At 37.8% G+C, this 26,875-nt stretch overlaps 2 protein-coding genes across 7 annotated transcripts in view; both read right to left on the reverse strand.

Annotated features, from left to right (window-relative positions):
* Nucleotides 1–374: 374 nt before the first annotated feature.
* On the reverse strand, nt 375–21,468 carry slco5a1b (solute carrier organic anion transporter family member 5A1b). Of its 3 annotated transcripts, none has more exons than XM_079875311.1 (23): nt 21,156–21,468; nt 17,193–17,243; nt 15,261–15,374; nt 14,969–15,059; nt 14,605–14,722; nt 13,544–13,817; nt 11,230–11,460; nt 11,102–11,145; nt 9,915–10,240; nt 9,223–9,309; nt 8,562–8,641; nt 8,389–8,453; nt 7,649–7,861; nt 7,367–7,564; nt 6,519–6,666; nt 6,331–6,404; nt 5,528–5,605; nt 5,203–5,322; nt 3,554–3,720; nt 2,104–2,157; nt 1,382–1,446; nt 1,212–1,285; nt 375–1,129 (listed from the first exon to the last, which is right to left on the reverse strand). In XM_079875311.1, exons 1-23 carry the CDS (start codon nt 21,229–21,231, stop codon nt 1,058–1,060), a joined length of 2,820 nt encoding a protein of 939 aa, XP_079731437.1. In that variant the 5' UTR covers nt 21,232–21,468; the 3' UTR covers nt 375–1,057. The 3 variants fall into 3 exon arrangements, with proteins under 3 accessions (XP_079731437.1, XP_079731435.1, XP_079731436.1); XM_079875309.1 differs by having other exon boundaries at nt 11,230–11,562; XM_079875310.1 differs by having other exon boundaries at nt 9,915–10,237; nt 11,230–11,562; nt 21,156–21,301.
* A 1,121-nt stretch (nt 21,469–22,589) lies between these two features.
* esyt2a (extended synaptotagmin-like protein 2a) overlaps nt 22,590–26,875 on the reverse strand; it is a 28,037-nt gene continuing 23,751 nt past the window's right edge. For all 4 annotated transcript variants that reach the window (XM_079875324.1, XM_079875325.1, XM_079875323.1 and 1 more), the window contains 6 exons: nt 25,770–26,158; nt 24,749–24,847; nt 24,519–24,650; nt 24,282–24,387; nt 24,057–24,106; nt 22,590–23,296 (listed from right to left, as the gene is read on the reverse strand). In XM_079875324.1, the coding sequence (XP_079731450.1) occupies nt 23,254–23,296; nt 24,057–24,106; nt 24,282–24,387; nt 24,519–24,650; nt 24,749–24,847; nt 25,770–26,158 (819 nt within the window). In that variant the 3' untranslated portion in view covers nt 22,590–23,253. The remainder of the gene's footprint in view (nt 23,297–24,056; nt 24,107–24,281; nt 24,388–24,518; nt 24,651–24,748; nt 24,848–25,769; nt 26,159–26,875) is intronic.

A 26,875-nucleotide genomic window follows, 5' to 3' on the forward strand; every position in this document is an offset into this window, starting at 1 on the left:
AGACATGTTACAGAGAAACCGACCCATCACACAGAATATGTTTAGAACTTTTTTTTTTTATCATATCACTTTTACAGCATATCCCCTAATGAATCTTCAGGATCACAGCAGATAGCTCTGGAACAGCCTCCTATACGTTTACTTGTTGATGTATGAGCTGCTATTTGGGTGAGGCTACATTAATATCTGTATTAATAGATGACTTGCATATCCACATAGAGCGCCAGGATATGCAGAATCTAATTCCTTTTGATGCTTCTTATTAAAATGAGTGATTGTTTATTGCTCTTGTGGATGTTCACTGATCTGAACTCCTCCTTATGCTCATGAAACTTCTCGATAACAGCATGGAGATCAGACTGTAATTGGCCAGAATCAGACAATAACAACTCAGCCTTTATTTGTTTACATTTTCTATGCACAAGTTTGCTGTAAGTTCATAAAGCACAACTGCACAAGTCTTGCATGCATTTCTACTTGCTATCCACACTTTTTGTGTGCACAGATTAAATGTAATACCAAATGAAAGTGGTAGTGCTTCTTAAGAGTTTTAGTCTTATAATAAAAGTTCAGGTCAAGTTGAACATCATGATTTAATGTTTTGATTTATGAATGATTTAAACGTTTCATTGGCTTGGAAAGGCAGAAATTGTCTCCTCATGTTCTTGTGTGGGTCTCTGATCATCAGAAAAAAAAACCTGTAGTTGTCACACATAACCTGTAGAACACAGTTCTAAATCTTAAATAACAAAACACATACATATTAATTCAATAAATTCAGGTCCAATTAAGTATACATTTAAAACCAATCAGGCCTTAATTGAAATGTCTGTGCGATATGCAAACAGCAATGATGAGAGAGTAATTAAGAAAATGTTGAAGAAAAATATAATGTGCTTTCATATTCACACAGAACTAAAACGGTACACAATTCCTAATTACTACTGAATATAGTCCAATCATTTTACAGACAAAATAGTTTCTTCAGAACATAGATCTTCTCAGACATGGGATCATAGTTTATATACAACCAAGAGAGAGAAACAGAAAGGAAGCATCACTGTGGCAGGACTTTGAGCATAGCGTTCACTTCCTCGGCTACAGTCGTCAGTGCAAACTCAAACTGATCCTGAGGAGGACACAGAGTATGTTTCAGTATGAAAGATATTGTGTCTTTTTCAGTGTACAAATGTCTTTATGTATGTACATACCTTGGTCTGAACCATGCCGGGTCTCTGGTCTCTCAGGTGTTCCAGCGTAGCAGCAATATCTATCTCTTTTGCACCTGTAAAGCACAGAATCAATATTTATATCAGTATTTACACAATGTGCATCACTTAACACCCACTGATATCTGATCCTCTGCTTTCTTTGTCTTTACCTTTGGCCATTTTATTCAATACCATGTCAATCAAAATGTACGTCCCAGTCCGTCCAGCTCCGTCGCTGATGGATAAAAGAAAACAGCAACATAAAAAAAAAACAATAAAAAGCCAAAATACAGAAACACACCATGACATATTACAGGAACTTTTGAACAGGAAGTTTCTGTTAGCGCTGTCAGACTGATCTGTCGCAGAACTGTTTTCAGATTTTATAGTGTCGACTATCTAAAAACAAGCTTTTAACCATTGGTCAAAATGTAACAACTTGTTCTGCCTCTCACACGACTTTGCTTTCCCACTGACGTCATCATGACAGCATGAGTATGGAAAACAGCCAAACGTGTTTTCTTCCAACCGTCTGTCTTTTGCTAGTTGCGGCCAGCACATGAAATTAGTGTAGCAAACACAGAGATGGCGAGTAGGTGCGCTTTCAGCTGTCACCCTCTTAAAACCCTGTTTCCTAATCATTATTTAATATCATGCTTGCTTTTGTAGATTTAGTGAACAATTGTGTTGAATACATGTTTTATTTACTGTATTTTACTTCTTGCATTAAATATTGAAATCTAGTTGACCACAGTGGCTGTTTTAAGGCTTTTCTGACTGAAAAAGGGCACGAATATCAATATATATATATAAGAAAGCACAATATTTGTGTGTGTGTGTGTGTACGTGCGTGCGCGCGCGCGTGTGTGTGTGAACGTTTTTTTTTACTTGCCTGCAGTGAACAATGACAGGACAGGACCTTCCACGGTAGCATTTGTTTACTTTCCTATTAGAAAGAAGACATACATACAATCATAAACACACAGACACACACACATACACACAGATATATGAAACTTGTAAAGAGATTTCAGATGCAGCTAAATTCTACAGAAGAGATGGAGTTCTAAATCCATTTCATATAATAAAAAATTATAAATTAATTTAAAAAAATGAAATCTACACTACTGTTCAACAGTTTATGGTCGGTAAGATTTCTCGTATGCTTAAGAGTCTCTGATGCTCACCAAGGCTGCAAGTCAAAAGGCAATATTGTGAAATATTATTTCAATATATTACTGTAATGACAAAGCTGAATTTTCAGCATCATTACTCCAGTCTTCAGAGTCACATTATCCTTCAGATATCATTCTATTACACTATCAACATTCTGCTGCTTAATATTTTTGTGTAAACCATGATTCATTGTTTCAGGATTCTTTGATGAATAGAAAGTAAAAAAAAAGAACAGCATTTATTTGAAATTGAAATCTTTTGTAACATTATAAATGTCTTTAGTCACTTTTGCATCCTTGCTGAATAAAAGTGTTTCTTAAAAAAATCTTACTGACCCCAAACTTTTGAACAGTAGTGTATAAAAAATAAAAAAGAATTAAGTTTTGACGTGAAGATTATTATAAAAGATTTGGGGATTAAATAAGATTAATTATGCAGGACAAATCACACACATGTTTGCTTGAATCTGTCATGAGGACTTTCCATTGTCTTCCATTGTTTTTATACTGTCCTAAGCTAACAATATTTTCTATCTCAACCCTAAACCTAACTCTGATACAAACCTCTCTGCATTCTTTTGTTTTCCATTTGAACATTATTCTATTAATTAATTTGTTTTTATTAATACATTCTATTTACTTATCTATTTTGATCAGCACAATGTAGACAAAACCTGACCCACACAAACACACACACAGCCACATTAGCTTCTGCCATGTTACTGGTTTGGACTTATAAACACTGCTGGTGGTTTTGTGCAGATCAGCAATAACATGGGTGGGGCCAGGAGCAACCAAACAACAATTCTGACTGAAGAAAAACTGAAAATATAAGAAAGACAGAGAGAACAGAGGTACACAGAGAACTGTGGGAAGAGGCAAAGAAAAGGAGGAAATCATAGGTCAGAGCTTAGAGGTTAGCAGGCAGAAAGGTTGATCAAAGATTGAGGGAGGAGAGAGGTTGAGGGAGTGGGCTGGTATCCCAGGGTGCAGTTGGATGCAGAGTCGCAGTTGTCAATGATCACTTTTGTGACTATGCAACTGGAGCCAGTGAACTAGCTGCACGACCACAAAAATGACACTGGCAACCGCTCAGGAGCTGACACACACACGCACGCACACACACACACACACACACTCGCACAACACATGCGCACACTCTCGCACCTGCGGAAGTCGAGCAGGGTTTGGCTGATTTCGGGCGTTCTGTCGTTCAGCCAGGTGTGATAATGAAACTGTGTGACCGTACGAGTCTCATTAGTCTGCATGTTCTTCAAGTAAAAGCTCCGAACCAGGAAGTCCTCACACCACACATGCTCAGAAACTAGATTCACCTAAATCAACACACATATGAGAAAAAAACTAGTCATGTTATTGTACCTAACAACACCACACACCGCAGTGCAAATATCACTAGATACAGAGGGATGATTAAAGAATATAGAAAACCAAACCAAAAATATAGTCACTGTTTTTTGTCTGTCTCATTATAGTGTTCTGCATTTGCACAAAATTGCAGCTATTATCACATGAGACCTTAAAGGGATACTCAACTCAAAAATCTAAAATCTGAGATATTTGTTTGATATTTGATCTGATATTCATATTTCTCAAAATATCTTCTTTTATGTTCCACAGAATGAAGAAACTAAATTAAAATTCTCAATCTAAAAATTTCAGTTTTTATATTAAATTCTTAACATTAAAACAATCTGAACATTTTGAAAGCAAGCAATATGAAGCCTTATGCCTCTACTAGAAACACACACAAGATGAGACACAATGTGAAAACTGCCTGTTTTTAAATGCACTGGCCTGTTTTTTTTATAATAAATGTGCATATATGTCATATAATCACACGTTCATTTAACAATATGCATTTACTCGACAATAAATTGCAAAATTTAGTGTGCTACCCAGTGGCTTTGCATTTAAGAAAACAACGATAAAACGTTTTAAAACAATTTTGTTTTATTCATAGCCTATGATTTCAACCATCTCCCACTAGTATTGATGCAATTATGTTAAATTACTTACGTTTAACTTACAATATATTCGTTATTCTTCTCCAATATATTTTGTACTTGTATATTAACTTGTTTCCGTCATATGCCACATTTATAATCACCCGCAAGGCAAAGAAAGTGAATACAAAAACATGGACAGAAAAAAATTATCACTGGATTTGATTAATACCAGGTCCCAGATTTTTTTGTTGTTGTCATTTTAGCAAGTTAGCACAAGGCATTTATACTGTGTATATTTAATCCACAATCCACAATCCACATCTGTTTATAGTGCCACTATATTGAGATGAATTGAGGAATAAAATACATTTATAAATGTCCACTTTGCCCTGCTGATGGTCATAAATATGGCGGATGTGCTGTAAAAGTCATGTGACTGAAACAAAAGGTAGTTGAAGCTGAATGAAACTGCTGTACTGTGTCAAACGCAGGGTGATTCCAGGGTGAAATCCTATCAGTAGAGCAGAACAAATGTGTCTAAATATGACAGAAAACTCTGTCTAAGTGTAACTGGTCCTACTGAGCGGGACTCAAACCAGCGTCTCCAGCATGGAAGGCAGGCGCACACACTAACAAGGGCACTAAAGGCCGCAGCCTCTAGCATCAGTCGCTAGCGCGCCTCTTGAGGCCAGGGGAGTGAGGTTTACTGCACACCTCCGTTGTATAAGCTGATTCTTTTGTTAGATATTCTACCACCAAAACAGCAGAACAAAAACCCACAAGCAGTCGCCCTTACACAAGTAAAGTCGTCCCTCTACTCTGCAAGGAGAATATTTGTGCGTACGGTACCTCATAAATGTGATAGAGGTTGGAGCCTTCATCGGGCCAGTAGTGGTAACACTGTTTCACACCGTTCTCAGTGAGAGGAGTCAACATGACAATCACCACACACCCGCTCTCCCAGACCATCTGCAAGAGAACACACACAATGTTACACACACACTGCATGACCATCTGCAAGAGAACACACATTACACAAACATGTACTCTACACACTCTTCCTGACCATCTGTAACACACACACACAGGCTCTCCCAGACCTTGTGCTAGAGAACTCACATGACCACACTCTCTGACCATCTATGTCAGATTACAAACAAATAATGCAGTTTACCTGCCAGAAGTCAGCCACAGTGGAGGGCAGCGGGCCCTGAGTGGCGATGTACGCGGGGTTACGGGGGTCATGATCCATCTGAGAGAGAGAAAACACACAATAAACCCTTCTGCATCACATGCAGTCTGGCTGTATATGGTTTAAATGACATGTATGTAAATTATACTACAGAATGAGCAATCAAAACACAAAGAATAAATTGTGCCATTTATTTGCATGCACAGTCTGCATCGTTATAGTACCCATTTCACTTATGCAAATCAGCTAATGCAGCCCATAACATCTCTACATCTCTCAGTTTCACATATTGCACATTAGTTCTGAGTGTTAGGCTGATTGCCCACTTTTCTGTTGATAATACTAATGCTGTGTCCAAAATCTCATACGTACATTGGTTTAGAACTTACTTCTCAATCGTTTAAAAAAAGTATGTAATCTCTATAGTATGAATGTGGATAGTATTAGTGAATCACCATGTTGTCATTGTCATGTGACCTACGGCATCAGTTGCGTTAACTGATGGCAAATAGCGCTGAGTAACCTATGGGTTAAGTGTCTTCCTTAAGGGCACAGTGGTAATAAAGCAGGTCTCAGTTGTTTGCATTAACTGGTCCACAGACAGTTAATCAATGCCTTCTATCCGAAGTAATTTACGCTGAGTATTTTCTACATGTGCAGTCACCCTGGAGCAACCAGGGTCGAAGTTTCCTACACCTAGTGTTTTATCCAGTTTGCACTGTAGTTTGTAGTGTGCAGTTTGAGTAGTTTGATGCTTTTTGCAGAAGTATGTAGTTTGGGCTCACGATTGGGCTGGCATTGATGTAGTCCGAGTTGCCTTGATTGTTCTCCAACTTCAGAGTTATTCTGCAATGATCATCTAAACAAAAACACATTTTATTTTCCCATTTGAAAAGCTCAGTTACAGCATGGGAATTCATTAACACACCAATGGTTACAGGACATAAATAAACAAATTGTGTGTTTGACTCACAGGCTATGACTGTGCTTGTGCGGTTTTTCTTGACGTTGCCGTCTCTGTGTCCGATGGTGGTGGCGTTGGGCTCGGCCTGGTACGCACAGAGAGCCTCCCACTCGGACTCCAAACGATTCTTGTTTTTCAGGTGGTCTTCCATATATGCCTATAAGTGTACAAAGAAGAACATACAGGATGTTTTTGCATGTCTTTTGCTCTTATGAAATGGAAAATTACCCTACCGTTCACAAGTTTTGGAGTCTGTACGTTTATTTTTATTTTTTATAATTCATACTTTTATTAAAGGTGCATTAAATTGTTCAAAAGTGACAGTTAACAATGTTGCAAATGAATTATTTTTTATATATGCTGTTCTTTTGAACTTTCTATTCATCAAAGAACCCTGAAAAAAGTATCATGCTATCCACAAAAATATTAAGCAGCACGGCTTGTTTTCAACATTGATAATAATAAGAAATGTTTTTTGAGCATCAAATCAGCATATTATAATGATTTCTGAAGGATCATGTGACACTGAAGACTGGAGTAATGATGATTTTTAAATATATTAAAATAGAAAACTAATAATATTTCACAATATTATTGTTTTTCTGTATTTTTAATCAAATAAATGCAGCTTTGGTGAGACTTATTTTAAAAAAAAATTAATAAATTAAAAAAAATAAAATGTTATGAATTTTTTATTTAAATGTTAATTAAATTATCCCAAAAAGATGACTACATTTTAATATAATTTTTACGTTTATATTTGCAAGTGAAGGTTTTAGCTTTCCCAATGGCATTGAATAAATGCATCTGTGTTACATTTTTAAACTTTCCCAGTGTGTGTTTGTTTGCGTGTGTACCAGTATCATGTGACCAGTAGAGATGTCCATGTTGGAGTGGACGGGCTCTTCGCTCCAGGAGGAGGTGCTAGTGCGAGCAGAGGGACTCGGCATCGGGCCCTCACTCAGCTGAGAGGACACGCTATTTATACGAGAAGAGTGAATAGGATCTGACTTCTCAACAGGAGGCTTCACTGCCATTCGCTGCCTGCACAGTTCCTAGAGAGAAATGGATATTTCATACATCAAAGAAAATCTCAAACGAACAGCTCTACAAATACACACACACACACACGTTTGTACCTGGTAGGTAGCAGTGGAATCAGTAGTGGGCTCTGAGCCGAGGTTGGTGAGCTTCTCTTTGAGTTTGTGATGAGAGCGGTGACGCAGACAGTAAACCACGCTGGACGCCAGCAACACTCCAGCGATGCAGATGATGGAAATCACAGTCAGAATCAGAAACTTCAGAGACTCAGAGCGGCTGTACTTGGTGGGAATCTGATTCAGTTTACTCCTCTATAGAGAAAGAGAAAGTTAAGAGACATTTTTTAATTGCATTTATTTTCTAAAGTCTCAGATATATATATAAAGAAAAGGACGCTGTAGCTGCTGTCAGAGTCAAAATGTGTAATCTGTTTTGTTCTTTATTTATTCTTCAGACACTGGCAGAACCTTCTTGAGAATCTCTAGGCATTTTGAAGGTGACTCAGATCCTGTTGTAAACATGGGCAGCTTCATTTTATATGTTTAAGTGCCTCAAAACCTTCTTATGATTTATTAGATAAACCATTGACAGTCTTCCGAGTTCTTGCAGGACTTATGGGGCTTCATTTTGCAAGTTCATTAGAGAACTGACATGTTTTAAAGTTCTCCATATACGGTTCTACCAGTGTGGGGATCTGAGGAACCCCAAATGGTGCCTCAATTTTTATTTTTACAATGATTTGATTAACAACAGTTTTTATGCAGTATATGCTACATTACAATGTATTTTATTCTGTTCGAGGTGACAATGAGATGGAAAAAACTAGACAGAATCTTACATCAGTGACTCCAGCCTCCACAATCTTGACTTTCGCTTCTTTTTCCAGTTCATCCTTTCGATGGACTGATACAAGAGAAGAATCAGAATCAGAGGAGTCTGAACAGAGACATTCATGGAAGAGTTTCTTGTCTCTTGTATATCATGTAATTAGTTCACTCTTACTAAACTAACCTGCTACATTAGCCACATCTGTTGTAGTGATGTTCTGAGCGTTCGGACGGACCTGAAACGTCACAGCTGGACTAACAACACTATACAAATACACAAACACACAACAACTTATTTTGAGGAATCATGTTGGTGTCCAAAAACAAGAAATATACCCTCAGTTAGTGTTTTAACCATACTAATAAATACAATAAATGGCACATTGAAAACCAAACAGTCATCCATTAAATTATTCTTAGACCTGTCTGAACATTAAAGTCACGACTGAAATACATCCAAGTGAAATAGATAAAGAAAAAGACAAAAATGTAGTGCGGGGACTTGGTTCTATCCATTGGTCGTTGATTGGATGGGGCAGATCTGAGTGGGCGGGGTTTAAGCGAACTAAATAATTGGAGAAGTCCGGCATACAAAAATAAGTTCAATTCATATTTTAATGAAAAAATTACGCAGTCAAAATGTTAAAAAAAAATTAAACATGAATCGTTCGCTATAAGATAAATATAGATATACGTAAAAATAGATATACTTTACTTTCTAAGCTTGCAATATATTTTAAACCCATTGTGGCTTTCCTTTTTGCAAGTTATCCTAATTTTAGAAATAGTTAATATACATGCATTGGAGACAACACAAGATGCAAACACACACTATCACGACTCACGAGAGCTCTGAGAAATCCGTCATTTGAATCTTCGCTTTATGAGCCACCAACTCCATCAGATACAATCCCTTATCTGTGGGAAGATTCCTGATCCAGAGAGAAAGAGAAACTTGATTCTGATCATAATACAATCACATTATTGTGAAGGGTTATGTCTTGTTGGGTTTGAGTTTGACATTAAGGGGCTGTTTACACGACACCATTTACAACTAAAACCGGAAAACCTTTTAAGTGTTATGGCTGTTCGTTTACAAGACGAAAACGGCCTTTTGAAAAACGGTTTTCGATAACCGTTATCGTCTCTGTGTAATAATAATAATAATGTTATCTGAGCATCAAATTAGAATATTAGAATGATTTCTGCAGGATCATGTGACACTCAAGACTGGAGTAATGATGCTGAAAATCCAGCTTTGTCATCACATGAATAAATTACATTTTAAACAGAAAACAGCTATTTTAAATTTGAACAATATTTCACAGTATTACAGTTCATGCTGTATTATTGATCAAATAAATGCAGCCTTGGTGTGGGAATTTTCCCCAATGATCACAAATGTCTATATTTGATATTTTAACACTATTGCTCTTGTACTGATTGAATGCTATGTCAATAATGTGTGGAGAACAGGCCAATAAAAGACTAAATTTAATTGAGAGAGAAAGAAAGAGAGGGAGAGAGAGGGTCTTACTCTGTGTCAGTAATAATGTATCCGTAGATGTCATTTTTAGCATTGCTCTGGACATCCAACTGAAGATCCTGTGTTTTCATGTTCTTGCGGTGTGGTGCAGGGTTTTCCTTCAGGCCAGAGGAGGGCGCTATAGCTGCTGCCTGCACCCAGCCCTCTACCTCCTCCACCCTCTCGATGGCCTTTTTCTGCATCCCAACCTCCCGGTGTGTTGTTCTGCTACGAACCTTCTCTACAGATACGCCCGGTCCCTTATCAACAGACTCGGGGTCTGAGCTGGAGCTTTTATCCAGGTACTCCAGCAGCTTTCCCAAAAAGCCCACTTCCTGCTAAAACAGGAAATAAACACAAGCAGAATGTAAATCCATACTTGAAGGAAAATTCCATGCACAATATTTGTTTTATATTTATCTAATTTTGATTTTAGTGAAATGTAATTCAACATTCCGTCACTCCCCTACAGGTAAATCTGAAAATCTGGTACACTTGATTTTTGAAACATTAAACTAGATTTTGAAACATTAAACTAGATAAATTTTACTGATGGCAATATTCTCTGTTAAGCTGCTTTGTAAACATGTCAAGCATATTATTTAAGTGAAATGCAAAAAAATTTTTTAAACTGAACACATTTTATGTAGGTTTACAGTTTTGACATTAAGGGCGCATGCAGGTCTTGACAACCAATTTCGATTTGTTGACTATATTAGATTTTTTTTTTATGACAAGCTTACATCTTCTTTTAAAAGTGAACAGGCCGAAAAGGAAGTAAAAACGGCTTTTGCTTTCTGCACCATCTTTAAAGGTCAGCAAAACATTGGGTTGAGCCATTGTTACGCCATTGAAAAGACTCATGTGATCATGGTGGCGAGTCGATTTTTCCGTGACATAAGAATCGCATAGACGGGAATATCCGATCTGTCCGCTTACATGGCAGACGCAAATGCATGAATTTGATTCATATCAGATTTATATCCACATATGAGGCCTGAAACCGATCTGAGAATCTTCAGAGAATACCGAAATCCATGTGCTTTTTCCCTGCTTACACGTTCGTGGGTCATATCCGAGCTCGGAATTGGGTCACTTGAACAATGTAATGTAAATGTGACCTAAGAGTGGACAGAAAACATCTGCTTTGTGTTCTTGCGTGAAGTATGTTTCTGACCTTCAACCAACACTAGTACTACCTTGTTGTCCATGGTTCTCTTCTCCTCCTCTACTGTCTGTCCCTCTGAAAGAGAAACATCATGATTGTTACAAATGTTTGTCTACGTATGAGTGATGAAAGACTTGGTTTTGCTTCAGATGATGTTACCTGTCACAGGCATGATGGTTTGGACTGTCTTTTGAGTGACAGATGAACTTTCCTCATCCACCTCCGTCTTCTTCTGAGCACTGTCTTTAGGGGTCTGTTCCATTGCATCGCTCTCAGGATGCTGGTCCTCATACTGCATGTCTTCTGCCTCGTCCTCAGGACGCCACTGTGTCTCCAGGTCTCTGGGCGTCTCTCCCTGACCGGCCTGCTGTTCCACCACCTGCAGAGCGTCTGCGATAAGAACAGCAAGCTTATCCAGATCTGTTGTCTTTAGACTCTTCACATCCACACTGTGTCTTCCCACATTCCGCAGAACTTTCCAGATGAAGGATTCTGTGAGAAAGTTTTTTAACATAATTTTTAAGGCAAATTTGCAGTGAATAACGACTTAACCCTCTACTGCATAGAAATATTAAGGAAATGTTTAATGTCTTGGATAAAAGGGACCTCATTACTAAAATCAAGAAACTATAAAAATAATATAGGTAAAAAAAATATATATTTTTAATATATATACAGTATATATATAAGTGTGTATATATACACTCACCTAAAGGATTATTAGGAACACCTGTTCAATTTCTCATTAATGCAATTATCTAATCAACCAATGACATGGCAGTTGCTTCAATGCATTTAGGGGTGTGGTCCTGGTCAAGACAATCTCCTGAACTCCAAACTGAATGTCAGAATGGGAAAGAAAGGTGATTTAAGCAATTTTGAGCGTGGCATGGTTGTTGGTGCCAGACGGGCCGGTCTGAGTATTTCACAATCTGCTCAGTTACTGGGATTTTCACGCACAACCATTTCTAAGGTTTACAAAGAATGGTGTGAAAAGGGAAAAACATCCAGTATGCGGCAGTCCTGTGGGCGAAAATGCCTTGTTGATGCTAGAGGTCAGAGGAGAATGGGCCGACTGATTCAAGCTGATAGAAGAGCAACTTTGACTGAAATAACCACTCGTTACAACCGAGGTATGCAGCAACGCATTTGTGAAGCCACAACACGCACAACCTTGAGGCGGATTGGCTACAACAGCAGAAGACCCCACCGGGTACCACTCATCTCCACTACAAATAGGAAAAAGAGGCAACAATTTGCACAAGCTCACCAAAATTGGACAGTTGAAGACTGGAAAAATGTTGCCTGGTCTGATGAGTCTCGATTTCTGTTGAGACATTCAGATGGCAGAGTCCGAATTTGGCGTAAACAGAATGAGAACATGGATTCATCATGCCTTGTTACCACTGTGCAGGCTGGTGGTGGTGGTGTAATGGTGTGGGGGATGTTTTCTTGGCACACTTTAGGCCCCTTAGTTCCAATTGGGCATCGTTTAAATGCCACGGCCTACCTGAGCATTGTTTCTGACCATGTCCATCCCTTTATGACCACCATGTGCCCATCCTCTGATGGCTACTTCCAGCAGGATAATGCACCATGTCACAAAGCTCGAATCATTTCAAATTGGTTTCTTGAACATGACAATGATTCACTGTACTAAAATGGCCCCCACAGTCACCAGATCTCAACCCAATAGAGCATCTTTGGGATGTGGTGGAACGGGAGCTTCGTGCCCTGGATGTGCATCCCACAAATCTCCATCAACTGCAAGATGCAATCCTATCAATATGGGCCAACATTTCTAAAGAATGCTTTCAGCACCTTGTTGAATCAATGCCACGTAGAATTAAGGCAGTTCTGAAGGCGAAAGGGGGTCAAACACAGTATTAGTATGGTGTTCCTAATAATCCTTTAGGTGAGTGTATGTATATATATATATATATATATATATATATATATAAAGCATGCCGCAGAGCGGAGTTCTTTAAAAGCGGAATGGTTGAAAAACAAATCACAGATGCTGCAACACACAGACGCAGTGGCGTCCAATCATAATAAAGGACCGGGATTATCCGTTTTATTAAAAAAGATTTTCAAATGACTTACTGCATTACAGTGAGGAAATATCATGAAATAGAAGGTTAAGGGTTCACTTTTTGTTCCACTAGTAAAATTGCCAGAAAAAACTTATACTTATTACTTATTACTCTCTCTTCACATTAAACTAGGCTTGACTAAGCTTGACAGACTCGGGTTACAGGCTACTGTTGAAAAGAGAAGCTTTGATATTTTGCTAAACATCTCGTTTTGCGTTTCACAGACAGTCGTACAGCTTTCAGATGACATTAGTAAATGGAGAAGAGAAGAGAAGAGAAGAGAAGAGAAGAGAAGAGAAGAGAAGAGAAGAGAAGAGAAGAGAAGAGAAGAGAAGAGAAGAGAAGAGAAGAGAAGAGAAGAGAAGAGATGATTATACCATCCACGGGTGTAAGAGAGTCTTTTAAGAAGAGCCGGTCCGCTTTGGATCTTTCCCCCAGAGGAGGTTTGTTCTTGGAAAGATAGTTCTGAAGTGCGGCCCTGAGCAGGTCTAACCCCTCTCCCTGCTGTGGAGCGTGTGCCGCATCGCTCTGGTATCGGCTGAGGTCGGGGTAAGACTGTGATTGATAGGGCATCTCTGGAATGAACTCAGGAGGGGAGGAGTCAGCGGCAGGGCGTGGTTCTCCAGGGCGATAATACTGAAGCTCCGCCCCCTACACAGGATAAACATTTAAAACAGCTTAAAACTAATAGATTGGTAAATCACACTTGCTGATGTTTATGAATATACCAAATTGTAAATGTTCCTATTCAGCCTTAGCCTGGGTTTCCCCATACTGCCTTGCTCGCAGCGCGATTTTATTCACGCTGCTAGGCAGTCTGGACACCATGGACCAAATTTTCCCCTGAAAAAGGGAACCAATCACAGAACGGGGAGGGAGCAGCAAGACGATGACGACACCGAAGCAGTTTGTTTATATCTATGGATCCAACATGGCATCAGACTTGACGTTACCTTCTACCCTCATGTTTATCTTGCACAAACGGTAATATTCGCTAAACGCCATCGTGTACAAATAAATCTTTGACCCATCGTCTTTTTCCTCGTCGAATTTCTGTCACTCTACATACGTCATCTGGTATAATTGAAGCGATTGGCTATGAGCTACATACAGGCGCATTTGATAGATATTCATAGCGCCCAATAAACGGCTCTGGGCATTCGTAAACCACGCCTCAAATACGAGAAAATGTACACGTGGTTCCCAGACCAAGTCTCAAATGAGACTTGGTCTGACGTTAGCCAGGCTAATTCAGCCTGCCATGTTAATAATTTTGCACATTATTGGGCCTATTCATATTCATTTCATGTTTGATCTCAAAGATTTTTGTTCACTTTTACATTTAAAAATGTTCTATGTCCAATGTAAATATCAATCCTGAGGCAGAGCCACGGCCCTCGGACACATACACACACACACACACGCACACCTGACTCACCTTGTGTGATGTTTTTGGTAGCAGTCCCAGGTGCTGCAGGTATTTCAGAGTCTTCCTAACCTCAGCCTCTGGTGATTTCATTCTCCTGTCTCCAACAGCAGGTCCATAACCCTGCAGCCTGTCAGAATATCAAGATATATGAACCACGACTGCAGAAATCACTAGAGGAATCATGGCCATGGGTAATTATCAAAGGTAATTACATTTTGCATTCTCTTTATTTCTCATAATGTACATAGCAATAGGGAAGAAAAGATTATCGCAATTTTCATTTCATGACAACTTTTAAAAAAGATCCTATTTGTGATTTTTATTTCCTCTGGCTATAAGTGAACAAACTAACTGGCAAATGTTAGTGCTTTACCTGGGCTCTGGTAATGGAAGGGAAACTTTGCGTAGTTTGGAGAACTCGTTCGTTAAAACCTGTTGAGTGACGTCATCTTCCCAAGACAGCCCTGCAGGAACAGAATCAAAGCAGGAGATATTGACATGTGAAATGAACTCTGGGTAAAACTCCACACGCACATCTTACATCAACCGTCACACACACTGAGCCTCTGATTGGATCCTCGAATGCTGAGGAGCTCTAGGAGGAGCCTTTATAACCATGGCGACAGTGATGTGTGCAGTTGCTATGGTGACATTATTGCACTTACCTCTGTGTGCCAGTCTCTGAAGGAGTATGCGGAATCTCTGTACCGTTGCTGGCGTGACGTCGTATGTGTAGACTTCTGTTAATGGAGCAGCCTCGCAGCGGCCTAACATGCCATCTACAGAGAAAATCAAATCAACAACCTCTTCAGACTGACAATTATGTGCACTCTTCATGGTGTGCGTGTGTATTTTTAGATCCATTAAGAGTCTCAGCTTATTAGAGACAGTAGCTAGGGGCGACTGAGACAGTCCCCGACACCTGCCTGATAGTAGGCTCACACCATGAGAGATTACATTTGCATCTCTATTTTACACCCACAAGAGAGAAAATAAAGCATTTCTCTGTGCTGTCAATTTGTCATTCATTACATACGCACAGAGGTTAGCCAATCATAACAGAGGACATTTCTATATGTAAATGAAATGTTTTTGATTGGTTAACCTCTGTGAGTATGTAATGAGTGACTGTATTAATAATTCTTATCAACAGACTAGAAAAAAGGCTGTTTAATTCTAAGGGTGAGAAAGTAGAGGTAAATATTAGGGCTGTCAAACGATTAGTCGCGATTAATCGCATCCAAAATAAAAGTTTGTGTTTACATAATATATGTGTGTGTATGGAGTATAATTATTTTCTATATATAAATACACACACATGCATATATATTTAAGAAAAATGTGTTCTTTATATATCAAATATTTATATATAATATAAATTATATATAATATAAATATATATACACAGTATATACATGCAAATATTTCTTAAATATATACATGCATGTGTGTGTATTTATATATAGAAAATAATTATACACCGTACTCACACATATATTATGTAAAAACAAACTTTTATTTTGGATGCGATTAATCGCGATTAATCGTTTGACAGCCCTAGTAAAAATATATGATTTACTACTACTATAACATGTATGTTCTGATTTGGTTTAGCTTCATTGTTTTGGCTCTGTTTCCCTGTTCTAGTTTGCTTGTGTTCCCTAGTTTTCCCTCCTTGATTGTTAGTTAGTTCTACGCACCTGTTTCTGTTTAGTTGATTACTCTCCCTTGTATTTAAGCCCTCAGTTTCCTTTGTTTCATTGTCTGGTATTGTTTATGTTAAGCATGGTTCTTTCCTGAGCTTCTTCCCTGTGATTTTCCTATGTGTTCCTAGTGGAATTTGCTATTAAAGACTTCTTTTGTTATCCTTTGTGATTGTGCGCTTACACAGTCTACACAAGCGCTTACTGCAGCCTACACAGCACCTGCCAACTACTTACTACTTTAGTGCAATAAATTTGAAATATCAATTAAGTAATTATTCAACTCCTTCATCGCAAGCATCTTTAGCACTTGGTAGAACACCCTTTTGCTTTTATGGCCTGCAGCAAACAAGATGTATAACCAGACACCAGTTTCTGGCAGCGTTTCAGAGGAACCTTAGCCTCATAGTTATATGAGTTATAATTATATATATAAATTTAAAAGAAACACACACTCGCACCAGATACGAGTAAGAAAGTATTGGCTGATACTGCCTGAACAAATTTCATTCATATTTGTGGCGAGCAGGACGAGGTCGAGGGCCGTACGAGACCGGTGCGTCGCTCATTATTAATCACGCCACCGGCCTCGCGCCGTCCTCCCACGGCCCTCAACCTCGTCACAATATCACCCTCTCATTGACTGCAACTGAGTGTGGGAACATATTGTGCCAACAAAAAACTATTAACTTTCAACCCATGTGGAGGTGAATTCGGAATGGTTGCTAAGCAACACAAAAACTATATTTAAAACAGCATGTGTGTGTTTGTTAGGGTGAGAGTCAAACCCAAAGAGTTAAAATGCATTGTATTCAAAATGATGATAGACTGCATTAATCAAACGGCTTGAGATTCACAGAGACTACAGGTATCGAATGTGTGTGACTGACTCACCATTAAGACATACTTCATAGTTCAGACACAGACCATCCTCAAACAGGCAGCCTGACAGAAAGAGAGAAAGAGAATGTTTAGAATTAGAAATAAAGGGCAGTTCACACCAAGGACGATAATTACAATGATAACGATCAGTTTTAACATTCATTCTAATTTTATGAGAAAAGTCCAGACCACAGCTATAACTATAGAAACAATACTGTTGGAATAACATTAGAAAAAAACAAACACTGACAGCCAATCAGAATCCGCCCGACTTTAAAGAGCTTGAGCATTTAAATCTAGTGTTGGTGTGGACGACAATATTGATATGCTTATGGATATCTTTATGTGAATTGGCCTTAAAAAATTATTCAGTTTTACTTTTTAATTTTTTGGGGAGTGACACTCAGATCAAAATATCCCTATTAGCTGACAAATATCCTTGAAATAGGTGTCCTGAAATAACACTCCTCTAGTTTTTTAGAGGTCTGAAACTGCTCCAATTTGATACCAAAATCTGAAATCAAAAGGAGAGCTCAATATGAACTCAAACATCTTTCAAATTCTATGTATCTGAATTATGCTGCCCACATTAATTTCATAGATCTTTCCTATTACTGTATTTCAACTATTTTAGCAGAAACATTCGAGACAACGTTTATAGTGTGAAGAAATACAACTGAGAACTACACTAACCCTCCTGAGCTATAAAAGAGCACATCTGAGCAATACAACTTTCCTCTGGTTTGCTCGGTCTCAGTAATACAATGGGTATCTTTGTATGGTCTAAGAATAGGGGCGGGGCTAATTCAGAGTTTAGAATAGGGCGTGGCTAATTCAGAGTTTAGAATGGGGCGTGGCTAATTCAGGGTTTAGAATAGGGGATGTGGCTAATTCAGGGTTTAGAATAGAGATGTCTAATTCAGGGTTTAGAATAGGGGCGTGGCTAATTCGGAGTTTAGAATAGGGGCGTGTCTAATTCAGGGTTTAGAATAGAGATGTCTAATTCAGGGTTTAGAATAGGGGCGTGGCTAATTCAGGGTTTAGAATAGGGGCGTGGCTAATTCGGAGTTTAGAATAGGGGCGTGTCTAATTCAGGGTTTAGAATAGAGATGTCTAATTCAGGGTTTAGAATAGGGGCGTGGCTAATTCAGGGGTTTAGAATAGGGGCGTGGCTAATTTAGGGTTTAGAATAGGGGCATGGCTAATTTAGGGTTTAGAATAGGGGCGTGTCTAATTTAGTGGGTAAGCCTGACAAAATAATGGCTAACATCCTTTTTAATTGCTCCAGTGCTTGCTTTAAACTCCTCATGCTAACTGCTGTGATTTGTTGTCACTATTTTCTTAATCAAACCAGCTGAGACAGATCTCAATCTCATCTCACCTGCATATGGACTAAAAACTAACCAAAAACATCACAAAAGCGTGTTGCTGTCATGAGGTATTATGGGACTTACTGCAGTGTGTCTGACATTCACATTCACACATCATTCATAGTAAATTATTCTCACACAAACCCCCACACACCAAGTGTCTCAGCAGAAAATAGCACATTCTCAGCCTCAGAAAATCTGTGTGTGGGGTTTAGCAGCATGTGTCCTCATTTACTCATGTATGATTAACAAACCGTGAATGGCTTCATCTAATTCTTCTTCACATCATCTCAGCGTAAAGACTGTCCCGATAAACGCAGTAAAATTCGAGTACTCCTTAAAAAAAACGAATCGATTACAATTAGCCCGTTTCAAACAATCGGCAAAATACAGTGTGTAATTCACATGTTTTGTGATCAAGAAATTACAGTCAATGTAGAATTTCAATTGCAAAGCAGTGTTTAGATTTTGTTGATAGCATGATAGGATCTTCTGAATTAAATATAGTTCGGCCAATATAATGATTGGATTCTAATATTGTGTTTCAAAGAGTAACAACAGTTGCCAGGCCATTAGCGTTCTTTGTAGGTCCTCCACATATATATATAATGCATGTTTCCCTTGTTATATTTCTATTAAACCCTCTCTGTTACTATGGAGAGCAGTTTGCATGCTCATTTTCGGGGGAGGCGTTGTGACGCTGCAGTCACAGATCATGAGAATGACGGTGGACAGACGGTCTCCTCACTGACATCCTCTCAAATGATTCCACAGACACTCATCTTCTCAAATTATGAGCCAAAGAGTCCTGTGTGACCATGTCAGCTTCTGCATGAGGCAATGTCTGAGATTTGAGTGCAGATGCTGTTTAGTGTTTAGTAGAGTCCATAGCTTTATGACAAATGTGTTTAACAGCAAATGGATGGACAGATAATAAAATCTCTTAACACTGAAACGGCATTCATTATGAATTGTAACTTCCTGTAATAACTCACTAACTTCCTTTTTTATTGATAATTATTTCCAAAAGGTTAAAGTGCTTAATTTCATTTCACAATATAAACCTGCACCCCAGATCACTTCATTGTATTATTATACAACTGCTGCCAATACTTTTGTTTAAATCAAAGCATTATTCTTAACCACAGACAAGGAAATAAAATTGATCAAATTAAAACTAAAATATAATAAAAATGGCATAAAGCATATAATGTCATTTAGAATGCTGGCATAAACAAACAAACAACAAAAATATGGAATAAACTATAATTTTACTATTAAATTGACCTGTTAAAGCAGCATTTTGTATGTAGATAATCAGGTATTAAATTTGCCCGTTTAGTTTTATATAATCAATTATGTCAGTTTTATCTGTAACCACAATATCACTCTAAATTTTACCAGCATTGAATTTCAAATGCTTCTGCATTAACTGTCTGTCTTTGAGCTGACAAACCTGTGTGTATCCACAGTAAATTAAGTATAAATTAAGATATTAAAGCATTTAATCTCAAAATCAAGGTTTCCTAATTTTTTGCTCACTATTTCTAGTCACATTAGACTTAAAACAAACAGTTCTGCAAGGATATATTTCACTTCATGTTTGAAAAGGAACTCCCTTGATCTCCTTCTGTTTTACTGTTTGAGCCCTAACCTTTTGACTGACTATAGTGGGCTATTATATAGACTATAATAGACTTATATCTTATATCCATATCTTCTATCTATCTATCTATCTATCTATCTATCTATCTATCTATCTATCTCTCTCTCTATATATATATATATATACATATACGTGTGTGTGTGGGTGTATGTGTGTCAGTTTATAATGCAATGAAATCAAAAGTGTGTATATGTGTGTGGTTGTCTTTTACTCATTCATGCGGTCTAGAGCGATCAAGTCAATATGAAATCAACACGCTGCTATCTGTTGCCATGGTTACAGTTGCTAATGACTGACAGGATGACCTTTTTCTGGGCTGGGTTTATGAATCACACAGACAGACCCCGTATAAACTCTATTATAGTGGCTTATGTGTTGTACTCTGTGATGCTTCATTTCCTGTGCTGCTGCAGACAGAGGCCCTACTGAACACACACACCATTCTCTAGATGTTCAGACTGGTCAGATGATTAAATAATATAGTACATAATATGCATTCGCCAAGAAAAGTGAAAAACACAGGCCGTGTGTATGTCGTCTCTCCAGCTCCAGACCCAGTTATGTAATGAGCGAAAGACCAGTGTAGAAAGTCCTACAGCTTCTCCGCTTCACATTACGGGACATGAAATCATTGTATGTGGAGAATTACGCTATTTTAGAGACTAGAGGAAACAGACTATCAGTCTGTGCTGTGTTTTTTGCAGAATGAAGCTTGATATTCCCTTCCACGTCGATTTATTTATTGGTTCAGTATTGGAAGATGCAAGCATCTGCGCATCCACCCGCCAAATAAACTCTTTTTCTGTCTAGAAAACACTCATGGGAAATGTATAAACCAGCGGAAAAGACAATTATTGATATGGCGCGCGCTTCATCTCGCCCTTTCCCTACGGAAACGCACGCGCGCGCACACACACACACACTATATTAAACACTCACCGAATTTTCGATCTGCCGCGGAGGCGAGACTGGCCCGAAACGCAAGGATGGCGAGAAACAGGTGAAACGAATCCATCCTTCCGATCACGCGTCCATGTCACCTGCGCGTTATTAATCCATTTCCAGCAGTGCGTTTCCTTGTTTCCGCGAGGTCTGATGTGATGGGGAATGGATGGAGACGGTGTGGAAATAGAGGGATTAATGGGAGAGAGCGAAAAAAGAGAGGAAGAGACGTCAATCGTACGCAAAACCTGTCAGCGCTCACCGCAGTCCGCGCGCCGCGAGAATCAGCACTGAACAGCAACCCGCCACTGACGTCACGGACACACGCGCACACGAATACACTAGTGGTGGGTTCTCTTACTTGTATTATTATTAATATCGGTATCTATATATTATACATTTTATTGGTTTTCTTGCTGTTATTATTGTTTTGTATTTCTATTATTTTTTTGTATTTAATTGTTGTACGTTCTGTTACTGAATAAAGCATTAAAAAAAAAAAAAAAAAAAAACTAGTGGTAGGTTCTCGATAACATACATGCAAAATCAATACGTGAAATAAACTACAATATAAAAATTTATAAAATATTTAACGATTGGATTCTATAACAGATAGTTACCATTTTTTGTACTAAAACAACCAAAACTGCAATAAAAAATAAGTGACAAAAACACACACGAAAATTACTAAAACCAAAAAAAAAAATAATAATAAAATTTTTTTTTTACAAATAAAATTATCCTTTTTTTTATAGCATTTTAATATTTAAGATATTTTATATTAAGATATTTCTGATTTAAAATCTCATGTTCCAAGTGATATCTGACTGCATTTGTGTTAAAAATATGACATGCTGTAGATGACAAACCACCATCAGGCTATTTACTGGTACAGAATAAATTGTTTATTAAAAGAAAATGGTGGAAATAATCAAATACAGAGACTTTACAATCCTATATCTGATGGCAAATATCCTCTAAGGTAAGTATATTGTTGGTCATAAGGCACAGGAAATATATATACATCAATAAGGCAAGCTCAGCACAGAGGGGTGCTCTGACTGCATACGTTTGCTTTTTGTGATAAGTATTATTTATAATAATAATAAGCATAATAAAATCTTTCATAATATACACAATAATTTATATAATAAAAACACATTCTTGCTGAAAGGAATAAAGGTTTGACCATCTGCATACCATAAGCACAGCTCAGTGACACTGCAGTAGATGAAACTACAACCTTCACTTGAGATCAGCCCTAACACATATAACTCTGAGATGCAGATGATGAAGGAAGCACAGCTGGGATGAGGTGGGTGAGTAGTGAACAAGTGTGTTTGGAAAAGGAGTGAACATGTGACTGAGTACTATAGAAAAGCCAAACAATAATCAGAGATATGGCAACATTAAATATCCAGGGTCATGTGACAGCTAGTGCTGTGATGGTGGACGCTGAACCACACCAGAGAACATAGAAACACATACATATATGAACACTTGGGTGTGCAAAACATTTAGGTGCATTTTTGGTTTAATCACACACTTTGTAATGAGCAAAGCACTTTGGTAGATGTCATCTGTAGACATTAACAGAGATTCTAACACTTTCAAAGCAAGCGTGAGTTCGGTGCTTGTTTAACAAGAACTCTTAGGTTAATATTTATAAACTTTTCCAAATACGATTTTAACATTCCACGTATATTTATTTACAGTCTGATCTTAATTATATATATAATCTCTCCACCATTAATGTGAATGGTGGATGTTGTTAGAGTTTGCCACTCTTGGTTTAAAAGTCAACTAACCAATCCAACAGATACTGCTGAACCGTATCCCTTTAAAAATATCTCTAAACACTCTCCTTCCCTTTCACTCTCTCATTCACTCTTGCTAAGTCAGTGCACATATAACATCAATAGAGCTTTTTTTTTTTACACACTATAAATCTGTTAAAAGTTATTAAAACTGAAGAACCAACTAATTTCGCCCACAGGCTTAACGCATGGCTTAAATATGGCTGAGGTTTGGAGTCTTGCGTAGGGATTTGTAGTTTTTTTAATATGTGTAGGCAGAAAAAGGTCGGTTCCTTTGATTAAGGGGATGTTCGCCTCTGTCCGTCCACTGTAAGCTCATACCTGACAAACACACACACATTTATATACAAATTTCAGGTGTCACGATCATGCACATTTTGCTAAATATTAATGATATTCATGTAATTTATTTTATTGTGGCATTTTCACAAAAACTGTCAGGAAATGTATGGGTCATATACATATTTTATATATATATTATATATATATATATATATATATATATATATATATATATATATATATGAAGAGTTCAGATGCAAAAGCCTCTAAGTGCCATCTGAAATTTTCTTCTAGAATGATCATTTTTTATAAACCTTGTATATTTAAGTTAAGTAATTTCACCTAAATGACAATTAATAGGTAATATGCATTGCCATTTAAGTGAAATTATTGAACTTAAGTTAACAAACTTGATAAAAATGATCATACTAGAAGAAAATTTCAGATGGCACTTAGAGGCTTTTGCATCTGAACTCTTCATATATATATATAAGAACAAATATAGTAGAATTTAGCCTTCTGAAGCACGAAATATTAAATCAAAAATTAAATAAAAATACTACTCTATTTTAATGTTTCTTTTTCACTTTGAAACAAGAATATAATCATTATTATAATCACAATTTTCATCCCCAAAATAATGCATTTTCATATGGCACAACGTGCATCAGAGGGTTAAATTGTAAATAACCTTTGTAACGTGCAATTATAAGTAGTGAATATCTAATATTCATATTACTTAAATACAGTAATCAATATCATCAACTTAATCTTTGTAAATGATAATAAAAAAAAGTACCATTGCGTTGAGCTCTTTGATATATCCTCAGAAGTCAAGTCTACTACCACCTGAGAAACACACACAATCCAAATTTTAGATAAGAGTAATTTGTTCTTGAGGCACAACAACAAACTAGAAACGAATATTCAATAATATACATTGTATAAGTGTTATGAACACTGTTTGGGAGGTTATTTATGGTATAAATGGCATGAGGACTGTTATTAATGGGATGGATGTCACCTTTCCCAGCAGCCCTCTGTGTTTTGACAGGATTCCTCCTCCATTCTTCACAGCCACATCTAAAGTTCTTCTGTGCAACTCCACGAGTGACACGCTGAATTCAAACCTACACAAACACGTGCATGCACAAACAGACACAAACAGTGTTTTATGTGATGCAAAATTATAACACTTGATTTATTGAAATGCGAGAGCAGACTGTTAGAAGAAAATGCTGGGGGGGAGAAAGAAACTGACGTTTGATCGTAGACCGGGTTCACCGTTTTCTTTATCGTGTTTGTTTTTCTGCGTCCAGAGCGTCGTTTATCAGGCAGCAAATACAACCGGACGTATGGATCAGAACCACTTTCAGAAGAAGAGATCAGATTCCTGCAAACAAACACATACACAGAAATATGAATACTTTCATATTAAAAATGTCTTTCAGAGGCATATCTCAGGAGCATCAAAAATCATATGTAACGTACCTGCAGCTGTGCACCACGACAATTAGTTTGTTTCTTTGGGGACTATGCCTGATGGTTAACTGAATTTCCCCCAAAGGAGCGAAACCAGGTGAGGCGCCACTGTAAACACATAGACGGATTAAACTGTAGTTGTGGAGTTGCCATGAAAACATGAATGAAACAATAATTCATATCCTCCGCTTAACCCAGACAAAAAGGTCAAAATTAGAGATGCACCGATACAAAATTTCTCAGCTGATATGATAGCCGATTTTCTTCGAAATTCTCTCCCAACTCATACTGTTAACTATACAGGGAGCCCTCTCATTTGATATATTACTGTAATATTAGAGGATTAGAGAACAACAAAGCCCAAAATATTATATTCAACTGCTAATTATTTTCAGATATAATAATTACACTCAACTCAAATATTTGTATACAACTCAGTTGCACATAAACACAAATTTATTTTCAATATACATATATAATTAACAGTAAATAAGCTACTCTCAAGTGTTTTTTATAGCTAACTAATGAACTGTGAACTTTCCTGAAGTAAATGCAATGTTAAGTGGCATTATTGTTCAAATTTTAGAGTATCAAGAGTATCAAAACGCCATTTATTATACGAGTTTCGTGATGAAATGGACAGAATTTGAAAGTTGAGACTTTTTTTCTTTTTACAATACAAATGTTTGGTGCAAGAGAAACTGCAGACCTGGCAACCCTGTGTTGATGTACGGGAGATTCATTGGGTCAATTAGAGCCTGCTTTAAGGTCACTATTTTTTACACTGTTAATAATACATTATTGTCACATTAACTTCTGACAGCCCTAAATTCAACACAAGACATATTTTTTTCAGATTTTCTGCCCCCTTTTGAATGACAGGATATAATCGGTCCTGATCATCGGCTGTTTTTAAACCATTGGCCAATGGTCGATAGTGAAAGTAATTGCTTTCTGCCACTGATACCTATTATTGGTCGATACATCTGTGCATTCCTAGTCAAAATATGTTAAAAATGTTAAAACATACTTCTGTAATTGTAGCATTGTCCTCTGGAGCTCCTGGGTGGTGCTGGGATTGGAGATGTCAGATGCTATGCTGGGTGTGGGCTCTTTGTGGTTCAGGTTTAGCAGAGAGCCAGAAATGGCCAGGTTAGACGTGCTCCGCCCTGATTTAGCCAGACGGCCAGGCGAGTCCTCCAATGGCCTGTTGTCCATTAGGTGTTCCACCCGTGGGGAGAGTGTTGGGGTGGGTTGGGTCTTGGATGTAGGGTTGGGCTGCTGGGCTTTGGATGCCGGGGTGGGCTCTGAAACATTGGGCCGCTGAGAGGAGGGGCTGGGGGTCACGCTGGAGCTGGGACGGCGGATCTGAACCGTGGACGGCTGATCCGACGCAGCCAACTTATCCACAGAGAGAATCTGAAATTAAAAGAAAAAGGTAAGGAACCAAGGAATATCTGTATATGTTTTTAAGTGTTTTTAGCATGCCCAGTCAAGATGGACCCTTGGTACAGGCCAAAGATCATTTGTTTATTTCTTTGACAGTCATGTTTAGCTTGCTCACTTGGTCTTGATTTTGAAACACAAAGTTTTGATTTTGTTTTTGGGGTCTACTAGAATAGGTTTTCATGCTTGAATGTTCAAAAAACACATTATGTTTCACATATTTTACATTGTTGTCATTAGCGCTCTGTTTAGTTCTGGTTTCTATGAAGCCACTCCTTCCAAAAAGTGCAATGTGCTCTGATTGGTCAGCTGGAAAGTGTGTTGTGATTGGTCAACCTTTTCGAGCATGTTTAGGAAATGTCACACCCCTTACCATAGTCGCGAGTTTCAACACACTACTAATGCAACTCAACCAGGCCTTGCCCATTTTTTTGCATATGCCTTGGGCTGGAATTATTATATGAGGAATATTGTGACGTACGTTCCCGGAAGAAAACTCAACACTACAATCGAGGAGTTTAGAGAGCTCAGAAACATTGCGCACTGATATAGAAAAATATATATCTTAAGCATAATATGTCTTCTTTAAGGCACTATTTTTGACTGAAGCTGCTTTGAGACAATATATATTGCTAAAAGTGTTATAAAAAGGAAGTCAAATTTTAGTAGGCTATAATTTTAGCTGGTTTC

This window comes from Squalius cephalus (assembly GCF_949319135.1).
Source record: "Squalius cephalus genome assembly, chromosome: 7".
In the NCBI taxonomy this organism is placed as follows: Eukaryota; Metazoa; Chordata; class Actinopteri; order Cypriniformes; family Leuciscidae; genus Squalius; species Squalius cephalus.